This window comes from Parus major, chromosome 3 (assembly GCF_001522545.3).
Source record: "Parus major isolate Abel chromosome 3, Parus_major1.1, whole genome shotgun sequence".
NCBI classification, from domain to species: Eukaryota; Metazoa; Chordata; class Aves; order Passeriformes; family Paridae; genus Parus; species Parus major.
Genome location: NC_031770.1, coordinates 33,216,976 through 33,230,284, shown reverse-complemented (window position 1 = coordinate 33,230,284; position 13,309 = coordinate 33,216,976). Strand labels below are relative to the sequence as shown.

At 34.4% G+C, this 13,309-nt stretch overlaps 1 protein-coding gene across 6 annotated transcripts in view; it reads right to left on the bottom strand.

Annotated features, from left to right (window-relative positions):
- SDCCAG8 (SHH signaling and ciliogenesis regulator SDCCAG8) overlaps positions 1 to 13,309 on the bottom strand; it is a 103,752-nt gene that overhangs the window by 68,242 nt on the left and 22,201 nt on the right. For all 6 annotated transcript variants that reach the window (XR_001520212.3, XR_001520214.3, XM_015620656.3 and 3 more), the window contains exon 12: positions 10,404 to 10,520. Coding sequence is in view for 4 of the 6 variants with exons in the window: in XM_015620656.3 (XP_015476142.1) it covers positions 10,404 to 10,520 (117 nt within the window). In the remaining 2 variants the exon portion in view is untranslated. The remainder of the gene's footprint in view (positions 1 to 10,403; positions 10,521 to 13,309) is intronic.

The following is a 13,309-nucleotide window of genomic DNA, read 5'->3' as shown; positions in this document are numbered from 1 at the left end:
AGTAACAACCTATTACACTGACAAAATATTTTAAAATCAAGTGCTCAAAGATATTCAGTTACAAATGCTTTGCATTTCCACTTTTCAGACTTCTGTGTATTTTAAATAGAAGTCTCAGCGGGTTCTCTATTCCTCTTAACAGTAGCAGTTCATAAGTGTTCATAAACGTTTCTCCACTTCCATAGTAAACAGGAACATGAACTCTCCACTGTCTTCACAAGTTAAAGAGAGGAAAGTTGTGCAACATTCCTAAAAACTGCTTTAAAAGTACATCCACTCAGCACACCTAGCACACCTTTAAACAAACCCAAACCACAAATTAGTCCAAAAGCATCAGCTTAAAAAAAGCACAACCACAGCTGAGAATATAAATACACTCTAGATCACTCCTTCAGGGAAAAGTTTCAAGGAACAGATGGGCTTTACACCATTGCCTCAAGTTAAACAGGCTCAGTCAGGTTTTGACACAGACCCACAGAAGGAAGCAAATTCCAAGTGCAAGAACCTCTGGTGAAAATGTTTAATTTCCATCAGCCAGATGTTGAACCTTCAGGGCTGAACTCAAGAACACATCCATAGATTTTAGTTGTCATGAAAGTTCAGGGGGAAATTGTCAGATAGGGAAGGGTTACTTCATGACAGGATCTTTACACATTCACAGGTGTCATATAATTTCTATTAGAAGTATCAAGAAAACAAAACTGTGGCTTAAAAAACAATTTTACTTGTGCTACTTTCATCAGTAATTCCAAAATCCAGCATCAGCTCCTTTACACTCATATACACGTGTTTGTGCATACCTGTAGGTATATACAGACATAAACAAACATCTTAAAATATCAGTATTTGGAGGTGCTTGCAGCATGACCTATATTCTAGAATTCTAGTAATGACCATGGCAGAAACAGCAACCTTATGAGAAAGGGATGGCAGAAAAATGCTACCCAATAAACTATGTTAACAGCAACTCAGAAACAGACAGTCCAGGTATATTTAGGCTTATCAACTAAATTATTCTTTTTGAAACACCAAAAAATATTCATTCAAAAGAATTTGGTAGTAGCCACACACCACACCATACTTACTGGCTGAAAACAGATCATGCTCTCAACACTATGGGATACTTAATTTTTAAAATTCAGGTAATAGTTTGAAACATGAACCCTCAGAATCTGAGACATGTTAATATAATAAAAAAGAACCCTCTTCTCTCTCCTGTTAACAATAATAGTATGACAAACACACCCTGTCCTGAATTCTGAAGTATGTCTAGTCCAACATTAGGTCATCACAATGTAATTCAGATTTAATCTACAGAGAAATTACAGAATCAATGAACCTTCTTCACTGTTCCTGCAGGGAATGTTACCAGCATTTTTCCCAACTTTTACTCACAATATTTTTTGTGTTACTTCAGTTACCATTTCTTCTATCAAGAAGCTGTAAGTAGTTCTGTAGCTGCTATCCAGGCCACAGTCTAATTGTAGGGACAGAAACAGAAACAAACCAACTAAAGCATTTTGCTGACAGCTCTGTTTCTCATGCAGTGTTAATTTGATCCCTCAGTGCCTATCACCTGTGATACAGCTTTTTACCACATGATCAGAAAGTTATTTCTTCAAGGTACTTAACTTTTCAAAGTATGTGAGAGACAAGAGATGGAGCACAGAACTGCAAAAAGACAGATGACAATCTTGCATTTAAGAAAATCTGAAACAGATTTTCAGTATAACAAGGAACAGAATTATCATAATGTATACGTACAACAAGACTACATTAAGGTTAGAACAAGCAACTTCTGGTGCTTAACTCTGCAACTTTAATGTTCTTATTACTTCTGCACATAATTTCAAAAGTACTATTTAATATGTCTTGTTCTGCAGTTGCCACAACTCTCAGGAATATCAACAGGCACTTTGCCATGGAAAGATGGCAGGCTAAACTTCAGTAGGAGAAACACCATTATTAGTAGCTGAAAGACACTGACACCTTCCTGCATCCATATTCAGCTCAGTTACACAAAAGAAGTTTTACTTAAACAAAAATGAAGCATTGGTGATGTACCACTTCAGTAAAATTTTATTCCAAATTGATTATTCTTTTTTCAGTATTACCTCCAACCACCTTTTATATTTTAAGTTTTCTGCTTCAAGGCACATAGGACCCTTTCATATCTATTCTTGAAGCACTTAAGTGTTTCATTTCTCATTCATTAGTTTGTGAGGCATTTGAAAATTCTCTTCAGATTTTTACAACACATTTTTAGGGAAACACACTAGAGATGCTCATTCAGTTACATAAATGCAGCTTGCTGGAAAACATAAAAGATGATTTCTCAAGCACTAAATCAATCCTCAAATATCCTTTTCAAAACCTGATATTATCTTCTCCTAACAATACTTCTGCATGTTGCAAAAATGTGCTTTTTATTTAACTAGACATCTCTATCTCTGTAAAATCTGATTAAATGAAATAATAATTTCATTCAAAACAAGTCAAATTAAAGATTAAAATATTTTTTTCATATTAATGCTGATTCTGTTGTATGCAAAAAATACAACTTTAAATTTCAAACTAGCAGATGTTTTTCACAGAATTTTACATAACAACAAACATACAGAAAAGACAAATACTTTTTTTTTTAACAAATGAGAATGATTAAGTAGTGATAAAAAATCTTGTTCTCTGAGGAAAATGCAAAAAACAACTTTAGAATATTTTTAACAAAATTAATTTAAGCAAATTAATTCTTAAGTGATTTATGGCATTCACTGTCACCCCAGTATGTTCACACATCAGGTAAAATAATACAGAGTGTAACGTAAAAAGGAAATTCTGCACTGACTGTATCATTGCCCAAATTCCGCAGTAAAATAATTCAGGAGAGCAAAATATTAATGTGAATTTATAATACTTTTTTGTTGTTGTTGTTGTTTCATACTTCATTTTCCACCCTTACGAAAAGATTGAAAGGGCAGATAATAGAACCAAAAATAGAAGAAAAAATATAGAGTAATTAAAAGTGAAATATAATCACTGTGGTGGTTGGTATTTGAACGTACATCGCCAAAAGGCAATCAACATCTCTGAAAATATACACACTTCAAATTAATACACTTCTGCAGGCCATGATGCTCAAAAGCTTAGCCTCATTTACTAAAGTAGCCTTCAAAGCAGAAAGAACAGTGATAATGCTCAGGACCAAGTCTTTCAAAGAGGTGCCTCCAGTATGGCCTTGCACATACATTTAAATACTACGTATACTATTGATAGGAATTTTTGCAGTCTTTCACACTGATCTATGTTGCCTTCCATGCCTAATAATATACTAATTAATCAGGGACAGAACCAACTGGATTTTATTTTCTTTTTTTTTTTTATTTAAAAACTCAACAAAACAAGACTGGTTTTATGGAACGATTTTAAAGTGTTTTACTTGGATTACTATCAGGCCATATGCAGCAGGGGTCATTTGCAGTCATTTCTATCCTCATCCTGATATCAATCAAGCAACTCTAGGTTCAGAGTGGTCTCTAAACCTCAGACCTCCCAGGCATGGCCATCTGACATAGCATATTGCACCTGAAGAACTATCCAACTCTGTAAAGAGAGTTAGGGCCATCACAAGGTTAACCCCCACCACATCCCAACAATGGTTTTCTCCCTTTTGCACTCTATTTGATTTACTGCTGCTTCCCATTCAAATCTGAATGAGGACACAAAGTACTCATGAAAGCTACATGTGGTTTCAAAGGGGAAAACTCTATTCTGGAAACAGATTTATTATAAACGATGAGAATATACAAATATGCACACAAGGCTTAAAGGAGTTCACAAAGCCCACCTCCTTCTAAGAGGCTAATTCACAAAACCACACAGGATCACTGCAAATTCTTTAGCCTAAAAAAATCATTTAGCCTAAAATAGGAATCTGAAAACCTTTCCTGACAGGAAGGGCAAGTAACCTGAGCAGAAACACGAGAAGTAGCCCCAAGAAACACGCATGGTTCCTGAGGAAAGTTTTTTTTTTGTATGGCTAGCTCAGAAACCAGTTGATCTGTAAAGACCAGAGGGACAAGAAAGATATAGCCTAGATAACGAAGCAGGCTGTGATTTCCTAAATGGCTGTTATCCTAACTGGATCTGGTGGGACTGTTTAATTCCTCAAAGACAAGTAGTTTTGAGACCCCTTTGCCACTTGTACTGAAAAGTGTGATGGCACCTGGCAGTACCACTCACCTTGCTCCACTAAAATGCAGAGCCTCAAGACGAGCCATCACCCACAAGCCCTCTGCTTCCAGATTGATGGAGAATTAACAGACAGGACCCTGCAGTTTCCTAGGACGACCAGGGGTGCTGGAAGAACTTTATGGAAATAGCATGGAGGGTGGATGCATTTAGAGGAACACACTTTAAATCTCACTGAAGCAAACTTGTTACCTGCATTTTTTAGCTGGGGCAAGAAAAAATTATATTGCAAAGTATAGATTTATGAGGATACACATGCAATTTTTAAATTAAGAAATAATCTTTAAGGTCTGTTCTTGTGCAAACTCTTGAAGAGCAACATGGTCCCTGTAGATAAATACCCTAGGAAAGGACAAGAGTGAATGGCTGAAACATATTATACATGGAATTTACCTCATCATTTCCATGAAAATATTTGCTTTTAATTTGCCCTGCAATACTGTTTCAAGAACAAAACTTCCAATCCCATAGAGATTACTACAGTCACATTCTAACAGAGAACATTGCTGTACTACAGATTAGCTCAGCAGCCACCAGCAGAGATAAGAAAGTGATTTTGTTCACAGTGGAACAAGATGATTTTTTTGTGTTAAGCGATTGCACAGGTGGGAGATGGGGACAATGAGGTAGTGCAAAATACACGGTTCACTTGCTGATAAAAATTTCAGAAAAGGAAGGACGCATGTAGAAAAAGGAAGGGGAAGATTACACCTACTTCATTATTGAAAAACAGGAGAGGACAAAAACTGTTCCTTTTATACTTTCAAACACTATTTAAGACTACTGATGTGAGATTGGTTCTTACTTCCTGGACAGCATTAAGGAATAACTGAAAAGAAAACGTAGGCAATAACAACTGAGTGACAGGGACTTTTACACTCTTTTCTTCTGATTGTTGACACAATGTTGATAAAACAACCATTTTTTCGAGTCAGAGAAGAAGGAAAAAACAGAACAGAAACCAAGTATTTATTTAAGTATATAAACCCACTATATATTTTAATAATTTTTAATGCACATAAACAATTTTATCTTTCCATATACTGTAGGGTGACATCACTACGGATCATGGAGCATAGATAGGTTACATGGGCCAAACTACACCTATGAACAATAAAATCCTGATCCTGTGTTATTCCTCTTAACAGGCCAGATGCTTAGGGGAAGCAGACCTGTACAGAAAATGCAGATAAGGAGTAAAGAGAAGTCTGCTACTGGGAATCCTAGTCCCAAGGATTTTTCTTAAGCAAATAGACAGGATTTAATGAAGGCTGCTTATACCACTGATCCTTGAGGAATGGATAGCTGACAGAGGAAAGTTATGCCATAGCAGAGCATATTATAATTTTATATATATTGCAGGGTTGTAGGTCAATGTCCTCCTCAAAAATCTTGAGATATTAGCTAATAAGTTCAGCTATTAAAAAAAGAATTATGTTCCTCCTGAGCAGGCCAGAAAATTCATATCAAAGCAAGGCTTAAAGTACTGCCATTTTACTCCTTATTTACTCATTTTCAAATTAATGCACTGAACGCCCAAAACACAATGATTCATTAGGAAGAGTTCAGTTACAGTAAAGGTTATCACATTTCATTAATGCTTTCTTGTCCAAAAGTAATTTGGGTTTGCTACTTTTATTATTATACTTACAAGTATATATAATACATATATATAATATTATATATAATAAATATATTTACTTGTATTATTGTACTCAAGGTCAGACCAGGTGAGAAAATTTCATGCTAAGAGTTTCAAGCTGTCTTCTGAATTGTTCAGTTTTTCCCCCCAGACTGATAATAATTATACTTGAGTAATATTGAGTAAATATTACTCAAGTATATGTTTACAAATTTAATAGAATTTGTTTTCAAAGCAGAATTTCCAGAGCATCTTTTTAACTAATGAGAAAATATAATATCAGATATAGATATAGACTGTTACAAGAATACACATAATACATAATCCTAACCCATCTTCACCAATTATTAAAACTTGAAAGTTTCAAACATCTGGTGATATGTTGAACGTCACAGCTGTTGAATACTCCAGTATTTTAAAACCTGACTTATGAAAGCTTGGTATCTGTTCATAAAAAGACATTTCAGTGAATCAGGATCTTTAGAAGGTGTTACTCGTCTTGCTTTGGATACTCTGAAACATTTCCAGGATATATACCCAAATTCTTGGCCTGAACTATTTTTGATGAAGACAGAGTCAGTAATCTCTCCTCTTATAACATCTAAATTAGGTTACTATAAATCATGGATTTATGACAAATGAGATAAACATTCCCAAAATACCCTTTGGCAAAATGCTTTTGGACTGCAATTTTGCCAGATTTTTATTTGTCTGCAAAATTGTCAGTCTATAATATACAGAAGCATCATTTAGGTTCTGTCATACTGCAGAAAAATACTTTGGTGTGTAGCTCTTCCTATTTGTATAGGTTATGCATGTCAGTGAGTATTGACTTCTTTTTATTTGGACTTATGAACTGCAATGCAGGCAACTCTTAAAAATCTGTGGGTTTTAGTACAGTGTTTCTGTAGCTTTTAATTCTGTCATCTACAAGGTAGGCAACAGAATTCTGTAATTCCCCCCTTCAAATTATAGCTGCCCAAATTTAAAGACTTTTTTACAAGTTAAGATTACTAGCTTGGATTTATTTCTACACACAGTATTTATCTGATTCCACAAAACATGATAAAATAATTGAAAAGCTGCAGTTAGTTTCTGGAGTTGAATTTAACATGTCCTATTACTTTATTGCAAGGACACCACAACTCCCAGTGGAGCCATGCTACTGGTAAGAACTATCTAATAAACAGGACTCCCAAATTGGCTTGGACTGCAAAACCCAATATTAAAAACTGTTTTCACTTCTACGTAGTGAAGCTTGTAAGATTTTATAAGCCAAATATAAATTATTTCAGACAAACAAAAAGCAAAATGTTAACAGTGAACTTCATTTTTATTTTTATAAGGCAGAGCAGAAAAGAGCAAGCGATGTTAATCTGAGGAATAATTCCATCGTGTGTCAGAAGTATGATTTCTGTTAGAAATGCATAAATTATGCCATGCAGTGCTTACAAATTAACAAAAAAAGTATTATAAAAGTGAAGCCCTGCTGTGTCAAATATGCCACACAATTTTTGTTCTAATAACAGCAATTGAGGTTAGGGCGTGACTTTTCTCTGATATAGCTGTGCTAGTACAACCCCTAGTGTGGACAGAGTTTACTACCGTGAAGGCATTATATTCATATAATTTATAAACCTTGTTCCTAAGCAGTAAAAGTATTAAGTAATGCAATGTTATTTCAGCACAGCTACATCCACAATGGGAGGGCTGACAGAGAGAAAAAGAGAGGGCGGTAGGTTATGCTACCTTACAACATATCGGGCCAGATGAACAGATGTGGGTTTTGTGTAGAGAAACTGTGTGGTTCATGTCTTTCCCCCCACTTACCTCCGTAATCCTGATGTTAATCAGGATCATGATGGATGATACTAGAAAACAGTTATTCAATTTAAATGGTAACATTGCTCATTGCTTCTTAATTTTTAAGAAATATTCATGTAAAATGTTAATAACAGAGAGTTATAACAGATATTGACACATGGGTATTAGCCCATAGCAAACAATAAATACAGGGAAAAATATATTAGGGTAAAAGGGAGTAAGACCAAAAATAGATATTTGCTTTAGGCTTCCTAAACGATATAAGTTCAAATCTGAGTAAGATTTATAAATACCAGCATATGATAAATACCAACCTGTATTTACTTGACATACAGATATATGTATCTGGTGATCCTAAATTGCACACGTGGGGCTTTCTGCCTATTCTGACACAACTGAATAATTTTAATCCTTTTTTAAACATCACTCCATGTAAACTAAAAAATATCTTCAAAACTAAAATTTATCCACAGCACAATTAAAAATACAATTACACCTCAAGAAACAGTAAACTTGCTCTCAATATGATAAAAGGCTATCCAAAACATGATCATTTGCTTTTAAAAGAGAAAAAAAAAATCATTTAATACAGAATAGCATGAAAATACTCATACATTATTGTCTCTCTACTTAAAAAAAAAAAAAATATGTATTTATTATGAACAGATGGTGTCCAAGGAAGGTATCAGCTCTGTCTCTTAGCCAGAAGGTCAGGTCATGGCTGAGAGACCAAAGAACAATTATTATTTGCTATTCAGTGCCACATAAGATAAAACATTCCAGGTTTTCTTTAAATACGAAGATAGATGCAATTCAACTGTTTTAATTTTTTACAAATGAAATAATTTGCAATAACTTATTAACATTAATTAAAATTTTATTTAAAAATCCCCAGCCAACAAGAAACAACAGAACAAGACACTCTATCTAACACTCTTCTTGGGCTGCTTTTAACATATTAAAGAATCCTAGGACCTATACAGAACTTTTTGGGTTACTGGAGTCACAGCTATAAAACAGCTGCTAGATACTGAGTATGAGAATTTCAAAATTGTTTGTTCTCCTTTTTTTCAGGAACCAACAATCATATTTGAACAATATAATAGCATAATTACTGAATATCTAATTTTTATCTAATTATCTAATATTTTTCTCTGATAGGAACTCTCTCTCATATCCTTTCACTTTGTATCAAATTATAAATCACCACATTTCAGTGTATTTAGCCCCACATTGATTAAAATACCAGTATGTCATCACATGAGGTTAAAATATTTTGTTAAATTTTGCAATTTGTTCAAAAGGCAATCCTCAAGCAAGTTGGAGAACAGGATTTAAAATCCAAGATACTTCTTCAAGTATCTTATTAAACACATCTTGTTTTATTTGTATGCCAAGATTATGCCAACTCTTTTATCTGTGATATCTGTCAAGATACAGACGACAAGCCTGTTTTTTGTTTTTCACTGTCCTTAGGCCTAAAGGATGCAGGAGTGAAAAGAAAAGCAAACTTTGAAAAAAAGAATGCTTTAAGACCTCTCTTCCTCTGCGCTGTATGATTTTTCTATACATGTTGAAGGGCTATTTCACCTAATAAACTCCTCCTTTGCATATGTTTTCATTATAACTTGAATTTATTATTATTTATTATTGCTTCCAGACTAAGCTTGTACTATTAAGTTAATAAACTTACTGTCCTATGTGCAGCTTTTGAGGAACTGGTAATTAAAAATTTAATTTTTTAAATACTTCATTTCCCCCCTACATATATTCTTATACAGGGAATGATTTATTCAGTTATTTAAAAGAAAAAGAATGGTTCAAAACCTGTTGGATAAGCTGCTCAAATAGAATCATCCTCATGTGCCTCTAATATATCTGTGTATTCAGAAGACTGTTATGTGCAAATCACAACTTAAGAAGGAATACTGAAAGTTTGAAGTCCTAGAGAAAAATGGATAGAACCTCAAGAAAAAGGGCACTTCAAAAGATGCAGATTACACCTGTTCAAGCTGTTTGCCAAGTATGTTGCAGGTTACTCTAATAATCTTCCTTACTGCATGGGATGTTTTCTCACAGACTACCTGTAAGGCATATACTAGTTTTTGTATTAATATAAAACCCCGTTTTAAATAACCAACAGTTAATGCCAAGTGGATTTTTTCCTATAGTTATTTTTTTCTAGAAGGTTACTTTTGTTTTGGTTTTGTTTTTTTAAACTTTTCTATGAATCTCAGCATTCAGTAACATTGAATCTTTAAAGAAATTGGAAGATAAATGATTTTCATTTTTGGTATCATTAGGCTATGCTTAGAGTCTTTAATGTTCTGCTTTATGTTATGCTGCATATATAGGTGATTATGTGTGGATTTATTTGTGAGAAAAAAGTGTATAAACACATGTATACAGTACATAGAATTTAAGTAGCTGGTATGAATAATACGATAGAGTAATTCTATATGAAAGCATGGAATGAGTGATACGCAAAACTGAACATACTAGGGCTGAAAACAAGATTAAGATAACCAAGAGGTATTTATTTAGCAGTAAAAGCTGGCTTTTTGCCATTAATTTAAACCATTTAACAGCAATAAATGACCACTATTAGAAAAATGAACCATTCCAGCTTCTGAAAAAACCCTACTTAGGCTACTAATAACTGCAAAGTCATAGCAGTATTTTCTCTTACCTGGTCCTTAATTTCAAGCTCCCTTATAGTTTTTGTTCTGTACTCTCTGAGCTCCTTTTCTGCCTCATCCTTCTTCATTTTGGTTTGATTCAACTGATAGCGCATTTCTCCACACACCTGTTAGATTACACAGACAACATGATCTGTTATCTTGGAGAATCCATAGACCAGGGTTTGCAATTAGATCTTTTGGTGCCCTCTACAGGTCACTGAAATGCAACATATTTTTAATTTACAGATATTTTAGGTCTACAAATGGTAAATGTTTTTATATGGAAAGGTGGATCTGAATTCTATATATAGTCATTAACTTTGACATATTCAGTACTTTCTAGATTCAAATATATTTGGATCAAGATTTTGCTAAATATAAATGCTTATGTTGTAAATATATATCACTACAGTTAAATGACAGTTGCTGGTTTTATACTCTTCTCTCATTCTCTGTAAAATCCCAAGAAAGTCTATGTCAACACTTTCAAAACCCAGAAGAAAGGATCTATCACACTCCTAAATAAAGGTGTATTTTAGCTTGCCAATTTTACAGTGCTGAGAAAGAAATTGTTTAAATGTTAACAAAGTAATTTTCAAAGTTTGATCAGACTTATTGAAAACTGAAGATCAATTCTTTAAAAAAAAAAAGTCTATTTAAATAGATACATGGTCCAGAAGAAATGGATCAAAGCAACATTTCAGGAAATCACTTCACAGGATATTACATAGGACAATTATTCTCTGCTGTTGAGAGTGTTTGCTCTATTACCTCCTCAATCCTTTCCATCTGGCAGCTCAACTTCAGAGGATGTATGAAGGGGTTAGGAAAAAGTGAAAGAAATTAAAAAAAAACAAAACCAGAAGATCACTAATCACTTTCACATAACTTTACTGCTGTGCAGGGTTGTTACTCTTCCAATTTCCAGTCTAAGCAGTCCCCTTTTTGTTCTTATCCTGTGCCATCACCTCCAATTTGTGCTTGTTCATTTCACCTTAATTAACTAACCATACACATGCACATTCCTTAGTGAGAAAAAAAAGTAAAAAAGTGTTTACTCACAGCTCCACTTAGTCAACTTTCTTTCCAACTCACTCTACTTTCCTGCCTTGCTTGTATTCTTTCAGCACTTGCTCCTTAAATGTACACCCTTTTAATTTGCTGCTACAAATCCTCTGTGCTTCTCAAAAACATTCTCACATATTCTACAACCCAAACTAATTTCTGCTTTTCAGTCTTATATCTCTTCTCCTTTTCACTTTTTTTTTTTCTCCTTTTAAAAAAGGTAGGGAAAAACAAATATGCATACTGCAATGAAATCACTTTAGGAAAAAACTAAACCAACTGTCATAACTTCTAATAAGCAGCATCACTTATCAATTTAAAGAACAGCTTGTGAATTTAGCCATTGCAAATAATGCAAAGCAGCAAATTCTCTAAATAAAGGCAAAGTTCTTAGCATTATTTTAAATACTGAAGTGTTATATGCAACTAAAAAAAATCTCGAGATGCAACGGCATAGCTTGCAAACCCTGGATTTTACCTCCTCCTTCCTTTATCTGAAGGATGTAATAAAATGCAGTAAGTCACTTCCTCCAAGTGAAATTAAAAAAATACAGCAATCCTTGCCTTCAGCTCCTCCACACGCTGTACAAAGGGAATAACACAGAAGATTCAGCAGATGGTGCTGTCCTAATAATGGATTTTTCAGTCTCCTCAAGAATGAAGGATATAGATGCTCACTCCATATTTTCTTTCCCTGACTTCTGGTGCACGAATAAAAATAATATTTTGGATAAAACTCAAAACAATAATGTTGCTATTTGCTGTTTTTAATAATGGCAAACTGAGTCTGGAAACAAGTCAGATTCACAAGCAAAGATGACACTAGCCAATGAAAATGTCAGGGTGATGCACATAGTCCTGTCAGCTCAGTGACTGGGAGGTTCCTCCAGGATTTTCAAGACTTCTCAGTTTAGTACAGGGACACAAATGAAGTTTTCCAATCTCACAAGATTAGTGCAAATTAACTGATTATTGCAAAGTGACCACCTATTCACCTTTGTTTTAACATGAACTAAAGCAGGGACTGGAACCACAGTATCATGTCCAGAGAGGTAACTTCAAATTGGTAGGGTACAAAATAGTTCTCAGACCTATGAATATTTGTACCTACTGCCTCTTTCACCACCTCCTCACCCCTGTAAGTGGTGCTAGTCATTTGTGAACCCAGCCTGAAAGACCAAAAGTGTGTTTCAGAATTGGTAAATCAAACCACTCTGACATTTTTAAAATACTAATTTGTCTTTCAGTTAAAGTCTCTAGTAAGTTGATGTTTTTGCTGTGAATTTTCTGCAATACTTTTGCCTCTTTCCATTAGCCAAGGCAGCAGGGGAAGACAGGAACTGTTGGAAACCTTTACTGAAATCTCTAGAGGCCCAAAGAATAAATTGCTCCTCCAATCCTTGCAGTTAACAACTGGGGAGGTAGGATGGGCCTTGAGATGCCTATATTCCTTACCAATAATCCCAAAAGGCTGTAACAATTTTTTTTTTCTTTTTGAGGTTACGATGCCCATTAAGGCTCTACTAGATTGAGAAATGTGCAAAAGAAAGCACCCAAGAGTGATACACCTACACAAGATGTGTAGAAGTGCAGAAGATGCATGTTAAACTGTAATTCTTAACTATAAGATGCCTTTGTAAGAGGCGCACTATCAAAAGTACTGAATTAAGCAGTATACTACATAAAAAGTTTAAACAGTGATTTGATATACCTCCCTTTACTTTAGCACTGCAAGTCACACAGGTAGCAATTAAGGACACTGTTGAATTCTCAGTTGTCTCACTCAGACCAAACTCAATTCCTTACTGAAACATTAGGACAGTGTTTTAAATAGTGATCCTCATAGGCT